The sequence below is a fragment of the Anomalospiza imberbis genome, chromosome 17 (assembly GCF_031753505.1).
Source record: "Anomalospiza imberbis isolate Cuckoo-Finch-1a 21T00152 chromosome 17, ASM3175350v1, whole genome shotgun sequence".
Taxonomy (NCBI): domain Eukaryota; kingdom Metazoa; phylum Chordata; class Aves; order Passeriformes; family Viduidae; genus Anomalospiza; species Anomalospiza imberbis.
This window is the reverse complement of record NC_089697.1, coordinates 11,957,927-11,973,906: the sequence shown is the minus strand read 5'-3', so window position 1 is coordinate 11,973,906 and position 15,980 is coordinate 11,957,927. Positions and strand designations below refer to the sequence as shown.

The 15,980-nt window shown below is 50.8% G+C and overlaps 1 protein-coding gene across 1 annotated transcript; it reads left to right on the top strand.

Moving 5' to 3' along the window:
* The first annotated feature begins 1,103 nt into the window (after positions 1 to 1,103).
* RBM38 (RNA binding motif protein 38) lies at positions 1,104 to 15,757 on the top strand. The gene is made up of 4 exons (XM_068208018.1): positions 1,104 to 1,469; positions 2,161 to 2,284; positions 2,901 to 2,955; positions 14,302 to 15,757. Exons 1-4 carry the CDS (start codon positions 1,302 to 1,304, stop codon positions 14,603 to 14,605), a joined length of 651 nt encoding a protein of 216 aa, XP_068064119.1. The 5' UTR covers positions 1,104 to 1,301; the 3' UTR covers positions 14,606 to 15,757.
* The last annotated feature ends 223 nt before the right edge of the window (positions 15,758 to 15,980 follow it).

Sequence of the window (15,980 nt, the reverse complement as noted above, 5' to 3'; positions counted from 1 at the left end):
TATAGAAGCCAATGTAGATGATGATCTAGAACTTCACTGGCTTTTTTATTTTTCCTAAAATTTTATCTCTGCATTTATCATGTTGCAAAAAATTTCTTTTTCTGAGAAATGATAAACCTAAGGCACAGGGGCAGTTCTTGAGATTCTGGGTGATGGAAAATATGAACAAATAATGATTTTTGGGATCCTTTCCCACACCCCAAACTCCAACTGATGCTTGAGAGGAGGAATTAGAGCATTGCAAGCACCCCACCACTGGAGTTCCCCAGTGGTGGGTTCTCAAGTACCAAGCAGCTTTTCAGCTTTTGTTTTCCCGCAGTTATGGACCAAGGGGTACATGCAGCAAATATGGGGCTGTGCTACAGTAGCAATTCTCCCAAGTTTGAATCGCAGGTCTGGGCAGAAACCTGCAGGTCAGGTCAAAGGCAGTGGCACTTCACAGCAGGAGCTGCCTCTCCTTTCATGGAACAAAATGCAAAAGGGGAGAACCCCACTGCTGACTGCCAGTGGAAATGGGAGCGGTGCATCCCTGGCCAGAGAGAGGCTGCACAGATACACACCCAGCTGCCCAGCGGGGAAGCAGGAGGCTCAAGAACCTGCTTAAGAAAGGCAGTTCTGAACCTTTGTTCACTCCTTCACCCCCTCCCTGGCTGTTTCTCCTTAGCGATTCGCTTCAACACCACCCCTTCCTCCTGCCCTCCCTTCGACCGCGCCTTTGCCACCCTGCGTGCCACAAAGGCTGCCAGCTGCCGGGCGGCTTTGTCCCCGTGCCCGAGCCTGCCAGGGACCAAGCCCTCGCCGTTGCGGCGGTTGTGCAATAGCGGCGGGCTGGGGGTGCGGGACACCCGCTGCCCAGGCGGGATCTTTGGCGAGCTCCCGCCGGAGCGCTGCCCGCGCCCGCCCGGCCCTGCTCGCCGGGAGCCGCCGGGGCTTGCAGTGCGTGCGGGGCCCGGTGCGGGGGCCGGCCGCAGGGCCCCGCGGTGCGTGCGGCGCTGCCGGGGCTCGGGGCGGGCCGCGGGGACCCCGGGCGGGGCCGGACTACGCGCCCCGAGCGGCCCTGCGCGGCGGCGGGGCGGGGCCGCGCGGCCCTACAAAGGCGGCGGCGGCGGCGGGGCGGCCGCTACTCACCGGCACCGGCGGGCGGGCGCGGGGCCGCGCTCCGGCTCCAGGCGCGGCCATGAGGCGGCTGTAGGGCCCCGGGACCCGCCGCCGCTCCGCTGCCTTCGGCCGCCGCGGGGGGCTCGGCGGGGCGCGGCTCTGCTCGGGGTGGATGCCGGCCGGGGCCGGCCGCTCCCGGCACCATGCACACCGTGCAGAAGGACACCACCTTCACCAAGATCTTCGTCGGGGGGCTGCCCTACCACACCACCGACTCCTCCCTCAGGAAGTACTTCGAGGTCTTCGGGGACATCGAGGAGGCGGTGGTGATCACGGACCGGCAGACCGGCAAATCCCGAGGATACGGCTTTGTAAGTGCCGCTCCGCTCCGCTCCGCTCCGCGGCGGGACGGGCGCTGCCCTCGCTGCCCGCCGTGCGCCGGGGAAGGGGCCGGCAGCGGAGCCCCGGGCTGGCGAGCCCGCCGGTGTGGCCGGACAAAGCCCCGGTGTGGCCGGACAAAGCCCCGGTGTGGCCGGGCGGACCCCCCGGTGCCGGGCGCTGCGGAGCCGCCGCCCGTCCCGTGGCTGCCGCGGAGCTTGTGCCCGCTGCGGGAACGAGGAGCTCGGTCAGGACAACAGCTGGGCTGGGGGCCCGGGAGGAGCCCCCCGTGTTGGCCGAAGCAGTGCCGTTCGTTTCAGCACCTGCTTCCCCCTCCCGATGTCCGTGCGGGTCCCCGCATCCCGCCCGCAGCTGCCCTGAGCTCCTCTGCGCCGGGGTTTTTGGGAAGGGCTCCACCAGCTTCTTGAAAAAGGCACGGGGAGGAGGTGGAAGGGCAGGGGAAAACAGCTGGCACCGGCCCAGAGGGGAAACCGGGCGCGGGGGGAGCGCCCGCTTTTCCATCGAGTCCCAGCAGCCCTTCCCATCTCGCCGTGCAAGCGAGGCTGCACGATGGGAGTTCAGCTCCCGATTCAAAATAGAACAATAAATAAACTCCACTTAGTGCCTGTTGCTGGAGTGTTTACAATGCACTGTTGCTACAAACAAGGCTGTGCTCGATTCCAGGTGACCATGGCAGACAGAGCTGCTGCTGAAAGAGCCTGCAAAGACCCAAACCCCATCATTGACGGCAGGAAAGCAAATGTGAACCTGGCGTATTTGGGAGCAAAACCAAGGAGTATTCAAACTGGTGAGGCATCCAGGAGATCCCATCTCTCTGTATTAGAATAACTTGTAAAACAAGGAAAGAAGTTCCTCGGGCTGGAATCATCTGATCTGACGATGCGCATTTATCTGTCCCCCATAGTTCTGATTATTGGCTGAGGGCACTGCGTAGTCCAGTTACCTCTCTGCTGTATCTTCTTCCTCAGCCTTGCTGCACTAATGTTACTCGCCAAAGTTCATGTAACTGTGTTAAAGCTGTTTCCTTCCACGGCAGATCTGTTTGCCCATTAACCTCTTTGTTACATGAGAATGAACAGTAAGATCCACTTCATCATTTCTCCCTTTAGTTTAATGACCACAGTACCCAGTGTGTAAAATAAGGCTTTATACCCCATTGTCTGTTCCATAACAGCACGTTCACACTGGGCTTTCATCATGAATTCCCATCTGCTCCTCGTGCATATCACATATGCATGTTAAATTTAACTTGTTTCTAAATGGGGCTCTGAATTTGCTCACATGCATAGCAGATCAAATGCAAAGACGTGTGGTGTAATTCTGCCTGTGTGTTACGAGTTGAATGGTACAATGGATGCCATTCATTAATATTTCTTTTTTTTCTGAACCTTTTTTTTTTTCAGGTTTTACCATAGGTGTGCAGCAGCTACATCCAGCCTTCATTCAGAGACCCTTTGGGTAAGTGGAAATGATTCCTAACGGTCTGTTTGAAATCAGATTCACAAATCAACTTCCTCATTATTTAAAATGTGTGAAAAAAGCCTTCGCCGTCAGGAGTGGACAGTTTCAACAGCTGTTGTTAATGTTCAGAGTATTTTATTTCTGGTGGAGATTTCAGAAGTTTTGTGCATTTGTCAGCTTTAATGTAATTCCCAAAGATCCTTCTTTATCCTCAGTAAATCTTAGTCATAATAAACCCAGTGCATTGCTCGCTGCTTTGCCAGCTTCAAGAATTCACAGGAATTCAAATAAATGGAAAATAGTTTCTCTATCATAGTACTTAAGGTGTCAAAACAATTAAGCAAATTCTGTTCTCGTGTTTCTCAAATAAGATCCTCTGCTTCCTCTGTGCCATTTCCCACGTAATAATGCTTAGGATACAGTTTTATCCTAGAAAACAAATTGCATTGGAAACAAAGTCTGTTACTTAATGAAAGTAACATTAGGTCAAAAATTGATTTTGGACAGATGTTATACAAGGCTTGAATAGTCTGCAAAAGTGGGCTTTTGTCTGCTGTTTTCAATAGCTTATACCATCCCTACTCGGTTAGAAAAGTCCTCTTTTTATACATCTAATAGGATCTGGCAGCTGCTCGGCAAAAGACAAGTGTGCTTCACGAGAACAATAGTGACTGTCATACTGCCCTCATTTAACTGTTTAATGATTGATGCAGCTCTTTTTTTACACCATTTCAGAAAGTGAATATTGATAAGGTTTTTTATTATTATTTTCTAAGAGCATTAAGAAAGTAGGTGCATTTTTTAAAGCTTTTGAGCACTGCCCTGGTGTGGTTTTTGTGTGACTCTAATATAAATAGATGGGATTTTGGCCTTTGTCAACAGCAATACTTCATCCCGTCCCTGCTCTCTGCTCATTTTTTGGGGGTGTTTTGTTTCTTTTTTTTTTTTTTTTAATAGGAAAAAAAATCTGCTAACAATAAAACTTTCATTCCTCTGCCCTTATGGCCGCAGTTGCCAACTGCCTGGATAATCTCATTCCAATGAGTTTATGGATGTAAGAGGCTGTGTTGCCACAATAGTGCACACCCAGTGTACGTGTGCTGTGTGTGGTTCAAACACGCCGCTTCTCGCAAGCGGTTACAGCTCTGCTGGAAAGCCTTGAAAAACATCTGCCATGAAAGGAAGAGTCTCCTCTTCTTTGGGGCAAGAGCCACATTAGTCTGTATAGACCAAATGCTGCTTTTTAATAGCTCTCCTTGCATGGGAGCTGCAAGAGCTTTCACAGCCCCCAAAGCAGCAGCACCTTGAGATGTGAACCCAGAGACTTTTGCATGGGAGTGCAGGAGAGAGGTTGCCAATAAAAGCAGCCTCTGGCGAGTCCTGCCACGCGTGGGAGCAGAGAAGAGCAAAATGGTGAAGCCCGTTAAAACTCCTCTTGTTGGCAGGAGCACCTGGCAGATTATCTGCCGTTTTCTGGGTGCCCTTCCTACCCCACAGCCGCAGCTCTTGAAAACATTTCTTTTTTTCCAACAGTTTGCTTTTGGTTTCACATCCAGAGGAGTGTGGGATCGACTGATTACATGTTCCTTGTGATCTAGACAGTTCCTGTTGCAGTTCTTAGGCATTGGTTTCATCATTAAACCAGCAGAGCTGCAGTTAGCACATACAGTGGAGAACATTATAAATTATTTATCAGTTGCCAAGAGACAGGAACCAGGAGAATGGAAGGCTGGAGGCAGGGGATTATATATCATTATTTGCAAGCATCAGTAAACAAGAATTTAATTGAATTCAGTCATTGCTGCAGCAGAATCACTGGAAGTGTGGATTTTGCAGAATGTGTTTACCTGAGCACCACCTTTACCTGAGCACCAGAACTGGGGCTGCTCTGTGGCTTCTGAGCAAAGCCTCAGGTGCTCAGCTGAGCAGCAGAGCTTGGCTGCCAGTTCCCTCTTTGTCTCCTCAGTAGACCAACAAAATTAAGAGCCTGCCAAGCTCCACTCCTGCATTCCCTTGAACCCACAACTTCCTTGGCCCTCAGTGGGATATGAGGGTAGATGAGGAGTTTATCAGGGTCTGTCACTGAATTGCTGGTGTCTGTTTACACCATGCCGTGTGGATCCTGACCTTTCCCAAAGGAAGCTCCGTGGCTCGGCTGCTTTGCCCCGGTGTGAGATGTTGCCTGGCTCTCCCTCCTGCCGTTCCCGTCTCTGCAAAGTGTTTGTGCCCAGGGGTTGGCATTGTGGTTTCCAAAAGTTGATTGTCATGGGGCACAGGGTGCTTGGTGAGCAAGCTGGGCTTGGCAGGGCAGAAATGAATGAACAACCGTTAACTCCTGGGCAGTTAAGGAAGAGCAAGCAGCCAGTCATGTCCCGGCTATCAAGCCACAAAACGCAGGTTTTGGTGAAACCTGAAATGAATGGAAACTATGAAAATCACCCAAACACCAAGAGGATTATTTATAAGCTGAAGGCTTCCCCCCCCCCAGCCCCAGACACCTAAATGCAGCTGTAAATATTGCCAGGGCTATGCGGAACAGAAAGAGAAACCACGAGGAGCCTCTTTCCTTCCTCCTGCTGTCCTGGCAGGGGAGGCACTTGCACAGCAGACAGCACGGAGTCAGTAGTAAATCCTGTTTGGAAAAGAAGTTTCTAGCTTGTTGTAACCAGAGATCTTAACAGTAATGCAAGGCAAAGGATGTGTCTGTGTCAGGGTGACTTGGAGATCCGGCTGCTGAGTTTAGGGAAGCAGCACTGGGCCTGGGGCTCAGCCTGGGGCTTGCAGACTGTGCTTTGCTTGGAGGCACCTGGCAGTGCCGGAGTGTCCCTGCAGCTGCCATGCTTCATGTGATCAGGTGATGTGGCAGAGCTGCTTGCTCCCACCTCGTGGTTCCCTCCTCTGGGACTCTGGAGGTAGAGGCAGGTTTGAGTCTGTGCAGGGAGAGGGGATTCCCTGGTTCTCCTCTGTGCTTGCTGCTCTGGACACAGCATATGGCAGATGCATTCCTGTGGCTGTGCCTCAGCGAAGGAGCTATCTGTGTGGGAGATCTACCAGTGACTAAGTGACTGAGCTCTTGCAAACATAAAACTGTCTCTTGTGGCAGGATCCAGCTCTTTCCATAGCTGCACATTGGATGTCATTGCTCCAGAGACCCCATCCATGTGTAGTTATTGTTTTGGTGGCCCCCTGCCTCTGACCCACATTTGGTCTCTGGCAACGTCAGAAAGAGTTAAAACTCTTTTGAGTTTAAAATTTCATGCGTCGATGCTGCTGCAGTTACAAGTGAAGAAAGTCTCTCTTTGTGTCAGCCCAGCCTCCCTTGCAGCTGTTTATCCTTAAAATTTCTCTATTGGGTTAAAAATAAAAGGCAACAAACTTTCATCTTTTCTGTGGTTATGCTTATAAAAGGGCGCGTGCTGTGCCCAGCCTCTATCAGCTGGCAGCCCCCTGCTCCAGCTTCCCACTGCCCACTTACCCAGAGCTGGAGGCTGCAGGCTCCCATCCCACTCTGCCAGGCTCATGTGGATGGAGCACCCGGCACCTGGTGTTATCCTGTGCCAGGAACATGAAAGCTTGAGGGGGAAAGGGAGCATTTCCTAAGAAATGTCCAAATCCATTCTCCAAATGGCTTCAGCTGCCGGTTCTTATGCATCGTGACCACTGTTCAGACCAATTGCTTGCCAGTCAGAAAGAAATCCCTTTCTTATTTTATTACTATTTTATTTTGTGTTTTTTAAGCATAAACGTATATATAAGCAGTTCAGACAGCTTTGAGAATTTTCTTGAACATCTACTTCAAGATGGCAAATGCTGGTGTCAGACCCAAGGGTTTGGGTCTATTTTGGCTTATATTTTTTGGCGTTGGGGCAGAATTTGCTCATTTTCTGCCTGTAAAACAATACAAAAGCGTGGTCTGATACAGTGACCTCCCACTTGGCTATGTGAATGATGTGTGAGCTCAGACCTGTTGCAAGGGACAGGCTCTGGGTGAAGGATCTGAGCCATTCCTGGGCAGTCAGGGCACGGGCTTGGGTGTGATGGAGAGACAGCCTGAGCTGCCTCTAGCTTTGTCTTTACAGCACGTGGCTTGAGTTGTGCCATCTTCTCTGTGTGATTCCATTGCCTCTGGTGGATTTCCTCTTCATCCTCCTCAGCAGCAGAGACCCGAGTCCTTTCCTGTTGGTGCAGGAGCTGGGGAGTGGCAGATCCAAAATTCACCTGTGTTGCTCTGGCTGGTGCCACAGAGGCCCAAAGTGGCAGATGGATGCACACGTCTGAATTTCCAGAGCAGCTCAGTTTGTGCTTGGTCTCATGTTTCCTTTGAGCAGCTGTTGGCATATGGGCCCCAACTCACAGTATTAAGCACATGCCCAGTAATTCGAATGATGAATGCAGCCCTGGGCATCCTGCCCTGGCGCTGAGGGCACCAGCCAGGGAACCAGACAGTTGTTGTGCTGATAATTTGGTAGCAAGGACACCAGGTCACTTCTAAATACGACTTTTATGAAGAACTTGTTCCCCACGGATGGGAGCAAGCTACATACCAGAGCTAAATATACTCCATGATCACAAAAGATGAAAAGTCCTGGACCTCAGAGTTAAAACTCAGTCTCCTGTTTCTCAGTCTCCAAGTGCTGCAAACAGGGTTGTGCTGTCCCCTGCAATTTCCCTGTCACCAGCTTTGAGCATTTTAGCTCTCCTCTGTCAGAGTTGAGCTGCCCTGGCCAAAGCAGCAGAGGCTGGAAAAACCATGCTGGATCCAGGCATCCCCCATGATTCCAGCTTGCAGGAAGGTGTGGAGGGATTAGATTGAGATGTCTTAAACATTCTACTACCACAAAGGCACAACTGGTAGCAGAGATCACAAAACTCTTTAAATGGAATTTCTTTCTTGACTGAGAAATTACTTAATTACTTGTTTTATCAAGTGTAGGCCTTCTTTTATCAAAAAGAGATATTTAATTGCTTTTTCCATAGCTGAAGCATTCTACTTCAAAATACTTCATCTCTCCAAGAAAGGGGTTTAGATAAATCAAATGAGTGGATGGTTTTAATAAAGGTCAGTAGAAGGGATCACGTGTAAAGAAAGAAATCCATTAAAAATTGAACCAGTTGAAAGTAGTCACTGATGTGTATTATTCCAAAACCTGTCAGGTACTTCAGAAGACTTTAGAGATGTTTCTGCCATTGGTTTTCTCTAAATTGCAGAAGAAAATTGGAGAGCTCAGTCAAAGGCAGAATTCTGGGGCTTCCTGGGTTAATCCCTTGGTTAATCTGACCATCCTACCAGGTTCCTCACAAGGATGTTGAAGGACTCAGGTTCCTGTCATGCACTGGTGTGAAACAGTCCCTGTTTATTCTGTCAGTTAATTTCTGGTTTGGCTGTGCTGATAACTGGAAAGGGGAGGGGTTTTTCCTTCTCTGGAGAGCTGACTAGTTGTGGATAAACTTCCATGTGGCTTTTTCCTTGGTGCCAGATGGCTCTTGTTTCAGGCAGATGTTATCTCCTGCTACCTGAGTGTTTTTCAGCCTGCTTCTCTCCAAAACTATTTTTGGTCTGGCCCAGCATGCCTTTGTTTGGGATCATGGTTTTTTTTTTTTTTTTTTTCCTTCTTCCTTTGGGTGTGGGGGAAGCAAGATGCAGAGGATAAAGCTATTGAGCCTGGCTGTAACTCATGGTGGAGCTCAGCATGTTGATCTCAGACTCTTGGTTGAGCTGAGAAAAAGTATTAGATCTTTGTGAGATGTACTCCCATCTTTGGTCTGCAGCCTGTTTTTTTACTGCTTTCTGCGTTTTTTTCCCCACTGGCTGCAGTCTGGGACAGTCTGTTGTGGCACGTCGTGCCTCGGTGATTGCCACTGGTGTGGTGACATCTGCTCCCAGCAGGGAAGCAGGGAACTCGGTCCTGTACCTGTTTGCACAGGCTGCTTGTAAATCTTCTCAGAGGGACAGAGGAGGATGAGGAGAAGGCAGACAGGCAAATCAGTTACAAGAGGAGCAGAAGTTGTCTTGACTGCTTTGCTATTTTGTGTTTGTGTCGTATTGCAGCAGGTGATGATAAATCCCACGGAGCTGCAGAGTTCATCCTTGTGTGACTTTGAGCTGGCTGGGATAGCTGGCTGATGAGGCAAAAGCTGTTGACATTTCAGTGCATTTTTAAATCAGCTTTAGTAGGGACATTTCGGGAGTTGGAGGTTCGTCATGTTGTGGTTAGGGCCCAGCCCTGTCAGTGAATGGTGAGGGATGGTGGAGTGATCAGGGCACAACCACTGTCCTGATCTGCACCCGAGTGTTAGTGGATGAACTGTGATCCCCTCCTGCAGTGGGAGTCCTGCTGGGCAGGCAGGGACATCCTGCAGCCTCCTCCTCATGTCTGGACTGAGAACAGCACCTGAATTTCTCACATTTCCACAGCCTGTCATCGTGGCTGGGGCCCGTATGATACCTGTGGCCAGCCCTGCCTGCACTCCACACACGTTCACTGAGTGTCTCCTCCAGGTGAGTGCTTGCTGGCTTGGGAGTGTCCCTCAGGAACGATTCCTTGGAGTGTGAATTACACCAGGATGTGTGCCTGCATCTCCAGCTCTGCTGTGGTGCCGTGGCACTGCCAGTGCAAGCGTGGGGTGCGCTTCCCAGAGCAGCTTTAAACTCAGGAACCCACTTCAAAATACACCTTTGGATCTGCCGCGCAGGCGGTGCCTGGAGGTGTCACATCACCAGGGGCTGTGCTCAGCTGGTCCAGCAGCACCCCCAGCACCCCCTGCCATCACGTGCTGTGGCAGTGTGGGTGTCCCTGTGGCAGCCAATGGGTCAGCTCTAGTGGAAATGGAGGCCAAATTCCTGGGGTCAAATGCCAGAATTTGTGCCTTCACAGGCAGACACAAAGGGCTCTGTTTCTTTTATTCTTCAAGGAATAAAAGGCTGGTCGTGGTGGTGGCATTTGTGTGCTGATCTCTGTGAGGCTGCCAAGAGCCCTGTGCCCCTCCTTGTTTCCCAAATGTTTGTGTGATGCCGTGTCCCTCCTGACAGCTGTCTCCACCTCTTCAGAACTGACAAAACCAGCTCCCAGCAGGGCTGGCCGAGATCGAGGGGGTCAGGAACTCCCACCTTGTTGCTCTCCCAAACTCGTGCAGCATGCAGGAGCAGCTTGCAGGAGCAGCTCATGGCTCATGTGTAGGAAGTCCTGCAGGATGGCAGAGAACTGAGAAGGTGCAGCTGAAGCACATTTTAGGTGTAAATCTGATACAAAATAGTCAAATATATCAAGTGTCTCTGAGATGAGCTCTGCTGATAATAGCTCGTTCCTCTTCCCCAGTGTTTGGGGAGAGAAGTGGGACACATTTCCTCCTGACTTGTCCATTTTTTCTTGCTGCCCCCCAGCCAGCCCTGCCCTGCTGCTGTGGTGGGAAGACCTGGGTGATGGCAGGTTTTGAAGAGGACATTTTCATCTGCCTGGAGCCACGGGTGCCTCCCCTGACGTGTTTGAACATCTCCAGCCAGACCTGCACCAAAACGGGGCCCCTTTTGTTCTGTCCCCCCCTCAAAGCAGGACAGAGCCTGTGTCCCTCTGCCAGCGGCCCTGTCACCATCTCTGTTCTGGTTCAATTCTGGCTGCCAGGGCAGTGTGGTGTGGTGCCACGTGGTCAGGAACGTGGGCTGGCACCACGAGGGCCCTGCCAAGTCCCTGCTGTCCCTCCTGCTGTCCCTCCCGTGCCACTGCTGCCTCTGGGCTTGGGTTTGACCATGCTCCTTGTGTTGGGTGGCCTTTGCCCATGGCTCGTTGTCGTGCCAGCAGCATCTCGTCCATCTGCTGCTCACGGGGTGACTTTGGTGTGTGGTGGCCACGGCTGATCACTTGGTTGGTGTTTTATAATCACACCGTGTGTGTTTCTGATGAAGTTCTCTTCTGGCTGGCAGGGCCCATCGTGGGGGATGGAGGAGAGCTGCAGGGAGGGAGGAAGGGAAAGGCATCTTAAACCAAAGATGTGACTCATCCTGTAGAAATTCAGATTAGAGTTTGCTGTTTTCTAGAAAGAGAACTCCAGAACAGCTTGCTTTTTGTTAATTTATCTCCTGAAAGATCATGTTCAGGAATAATGGAAGAGGGGGAAATATTTTAAGATTTTCTGTGGATGCTAAATGTAGCCAGCAGAGAACTTCATCCTACTGCACTGGTTTGTTTTGTTTGTAGCTGCAAGTCATCAAAGTGACCTTACTCTGGGTTGTGTGTTTGTTTTGATTGATGAATTGCCATCTGTCCACCTAATTCAGAAGACCAAACTGCATAATATCTTGATTGAAATTTCTAGCTGAATTATTGAAATCCTACAGACCAAAAGAACCTTTTGCATTGACATTCCCTTCAGAAGCAGATCTTGGAGTTGCTGAGTGTGATTTTTTAGTGCAGTACCAGCTATTGTGAGTGATGCATGCTTGTGTATGCACTGGGCTAGTGGGATGGATTTCTGAGAGCAGGGTCCAGGAGTACATTCTGCCTTCCAAGCTAATGGTGCTTTTTATTCCAAGTAACACTGAAAAGCTGGAGTTTTTTCCTTGCTGAAGGAAAAATGTAGTGCAGGATGTTGCAGATTTGCTGTCTCCAAGCCCACTGAGGAGTTCCTTGTGTGAAAGCAAAGCCAACAGTGCAGAGTTTCTTGGGATGAGCTGGAAATGTCCACTCACCCTGATGGCACCACGTCCCCCACATGGGCTGTGCCAGCTCAGGTGAGCAGTTGGGTGGCAGCAAGGGACATGGAGGAGCTGCTCAGACCGGGTGATGCTCAGGCTGGATTGCCCAGAGTCTCTGGACTGTCCTGGTTGTTTGGTGAGCACAGGTGGAATTCCTGTGGGCAGGAAAAGTGCAGGCCCCTCCTCTGCTCCTGCCACCAGGTGGTTTTTGGTGGATTGTGCATTTTTTTGCTGCATTTGTGGAGTGATATTAACTTTGTTGGGCCCTGGAGTACCAGGAAGCCTGGTGGCAGGGTGTGACAGGTAGGGAGAAGTGAGGAGCAGCCAGAGCATCCATCCCCAGTCTGGGATGCAGGATGTTGGCTGAGCTGCTGATCTACCAGGGGTAGAGCAGTAAGCATGGACAGAGCCTGCTCATGTCATGCCCAAGGGCCAGTGCCTGGGGGTGCCTCTGCAGAGCCTCTCCCCAGACTCTGGCAGACCCAGAGAGCAGCATTGCTCCTCTGAGTTATTTAAAACAAAAAGAATGAGAAAATCCCCCAGTGACAGGCGTGAGGAACCTCTGGGTGGGACTCAGCCCTGCTTCTCCAAGAGGGGCCTGCTGCTGTGTGAGTGTGTGGCATGAAGTGCCCTTGGGCTGAGCTGGTGCCTAAGCTCCAGCTCTGATTCAGCTGTGCTGGCCTCAGTTTAGAGCAGAGCTGAACAAAAAGGGATTCTGTGCATTTCTGCTGCCTCATCTCATTCCTGTTACCCACAGGGTGATGCTGGGTATGGTGTGCTTATGGGCTGAAGGACTGTGAGGTCCCTCTTGCTGTCCAGGAGTGTCTGGTGGCCTCAGAAGAAGGTCTCGCACTGAATCAAAGGTTGAGGTGCTGCTCACCACCATCCCTCCTCCCTGGCCATATGGAAGGACCCTGATTTCAGAGGCAGTGTTGGTGTGTGGGGAAGAGAACAGTCATTCTCTTGTCATGCCAATTGTCTCAAGCAAAAACAAACTGCATATGGGAGTGGGAACAGGAGAGGAAACTCGGTTCAGATGAGCCCTTGTTTGTGAGAAGCCTTTCTCCTGTCTGAAGAGCAGACTAAACCATCCAGTGCTGGTTGTAAAGCAAGTGGGAGCAGCCCTGTAAGTGCTGGGTAGGAGGGACCAGCCCCAGGTGGACCCCAGCATGCTGCAGGTGGTGGCTGAGATTCAGGATGCTCAGGTGGAATGAGGATAACCACGTACAGCCCTGTGCCTTGTGAAGAGCCTGTGGGAGGCTTTTAAAAGTGGTTGTGTTTGAAAATGTGCTGTCACACACATCCACACAAAAATCCCCAAAATATTTGAATCTGCATAATCTCTCTGCAGAATTTTACCTTGGGGATTTTTTATTGGCCAAAATGAGTTGGGTTTGGAGACAGGGTGGCACAATCTTTTAGGGGATGGCTTTGCTTCATTCTGTGGCCTTATGTGGTTCAGCAAGCAGTGGCCAAAGGGACCTTCTCCCCAGGGTGCATGTGGCTCTGATCTTCCACTGGTACTCTGCCATTTGCCTGCACCCCCTATTTCTTAAACAAACCCCAGATGTGTCACCCTGCAGCTCTCTTCAGGCCACATAAATTCCCCATTTTTGCCTGGCCTGTGGCAGTTTCTGTGGATGTACCTTCAGGCTTGCACAGTTTTTGCCCCACTATTTGAGACCTGACTTGATGTGGGCCCTTTGGAAAATACAGCCCTTTCATTTTGATGCTTTTTTTCCCCCTCCCCTTTCCTCCTCATTAGCAGTTTCTAACAAATTAGTAGGCACTCCTGCATTAATCACCTCCAGGATCTTTCCATCTATGGACTTTAATTGACTGTGACATTGTTAAGTTCCTCTCAGCAGCACAGCTCCTCAGGGCAGGGACAAGCCTGGGAGAAGCTGCACTTTTGGGCCCTCACGGAAAGGGCAGCGGAGGTGCCAGGAGCAGATGTGACAGCTCATGGACACAGGAGTGTCACTGCCCTGCCAGCTACTGGGCAGTGCTACTAGGGGAAGAAAGCAGCATTAATATCTCATGTTTTACAACAAACACCCTGTAGCATTCCCTAAACATGCAGTGTTGTGGAAACACGGTGTAAGTGTGTAGTAACCGATAACACCTGGCAGGATGGAGGGCCTGGGGCTGCACCCGGGGTCAGTGGTCATTCCTGGTGGGACACGTGGAGGGTGACACGTTGTCCCTGCTGCCAGGAGGTGTCCCACAGGGGCTGTGGGTCCTCAGGACCCTCCTCCACCCAAGTTTGGATGGAGAATACGGGAGGCAGAAAGGCTGGCAGGGACAGGCAGGGTGTGTGGAGGCTGAGGAAATGAGGTGAGCCAGAGGCTGTGTCACGGCCTTCCAGGGAGCTTATTTTGGATTTCAGCAGCCTGGACAGTGGGAGATACAAACCATGGGGACCAGGGAGTGTGTATTAGTAGCAGCCCATGCTTCACCTTGCACTACTCCCACCCTCAGGTCTAGGAGCGTTTGCTTCTCCTCCCCACCCCGGGGAGCACCCCTCGCTCCGGGGCAGCACTGCTGGGCCGCACCGTTTCCGTGGCTGATGCACATGAATCTGGGGGGAAGAGGGGCCGTGCAGGCCGGGGGCATCCCAGCCCCTCACTGACTCTCTCCCTTTCCCTCCACAGACTCACGCCTCACTATGTTTACCCCCAAGCTATCATCCAGCCCAGCGTGGTGATCCCTACCCCCGTGCAGTCCATCACGTCTCCCTACATCGACTACACGGCCGCCAGCCAAGCCTATTCCCAGTACACCACAGCTGCCTACGACCAGTACCCCTACGCTGCCTCCCCCGCCGCCGGCTTCGTGGGCTACGGCTACACGGGCACGGTGCAGCCGCCCATCACCGCCAGCACCCCCGCGGCGCCCGCCGCCGCCGCCTTCGTGCAGTACCAGCCCCAGCAGCTGCAGCCCGACCGCATGCAGTGAGGGCCAGCCCGGGCCCCCCGGACAATCGCTCACCCTGCAAGGATACGACTAGGACGGCAAAATGGCAAAAAACCAATAAAAGAAACAAAACCAACCACAACAACAACAAAAAGACACCACCACAGCCCCCCTCCCACCCCGTCCCTTTATCTCCCGTATGTAGGTGCATATCGATACCTAAGCTATTTATAGTGTTGAGGGCGAGCCCAAATCCTTGCAGTCTGATTGTGCTTATGAAAGTGGACTTCTGGTAAGTTTTTTTTCCCCTTTTTTTTTTTTTCCCCTTTCAATCTGGACAGATACTGTCTTGAAGATGTTCTAAAAGCGGCTGAAATGTTTCACAGGGAAACGACAGATTCTTGCACACATCGCAGTCTGCTTCCATCACCTGTGGTCTTCTTTCTGCCCCCTTCCCTGTCAGCCCTTCCTTCCTCATCCAGCCTACAATCCTCTTATTTACTGGTGAGGTACAGAGGTACTCGGAGAACATGGAAAAAAAGCAATCTTATTTTTTGGTTGTACAAAAACTTTGTAATACTCAGAGATGCCTTACAGAAAAAAAAAAGCAAAAGAAAAACTATTTTTTAATATTTATTGCGATTTTATTCGCATGAGCTGTGAATTGCAGACAGAAGAATAGTAGTAAGTATCTGCCTTGTTTAATTCTCATTTTACTAAATTATTGTATGTAGGTTAAAGTTCTTAAGTAATTGCTGAATCACTTCAACATGCAAAAGGGAATATTGGCTTGAAGGAGAGCAGAATATTCCTTTAGTCAACGCACTGTACTATTTTCTTATTGTAATTGTTACTCTGTTAAGATTATCTCAAATTTAGGTATATTTTTAAATGCAAAAAACCAACCAAGAATACTGAACATTTTGTCTACTTTGGTAGATCTTTTGTTATAATGCTGCAACCTATGGAGACATTTACAGTATTTATGTAAAAGAGATTTGGGGCTGTTGGCCAGCAAGGTTTAGGAGAATATCACGAGTGGAGCAATAGAGAAAAAGGCGTTATGTCACTGAACAAATGGGTAAATGTAACCTTTTTATGCCTGTAATCCAACAGCCAAATAAAGGAAGAGAACAGGCGATGTAAGTGCATTTCTACAAAGACAGCAATAAACTATTTTAACTTTTAAGATTATTCGATGCTGTATGGTACCATGTTTGCCTGGCTGCAGTGCCTTAGGGAGTATTTCCCAGCCCACCTGGTCTGACCATGCTGGGCTTCGCCCTCGGGTGTGCCAGGGTGGGCTGGGGGGTGTCCTGTGGCAGGAGCCCCCGCTGCCATCGTGGCAGGCATCAGGTGCTGCCACCGTCCTGCAGCGTGTCCCACACTGCCCTTGCTCTGCGTGTCCCGAGGCACC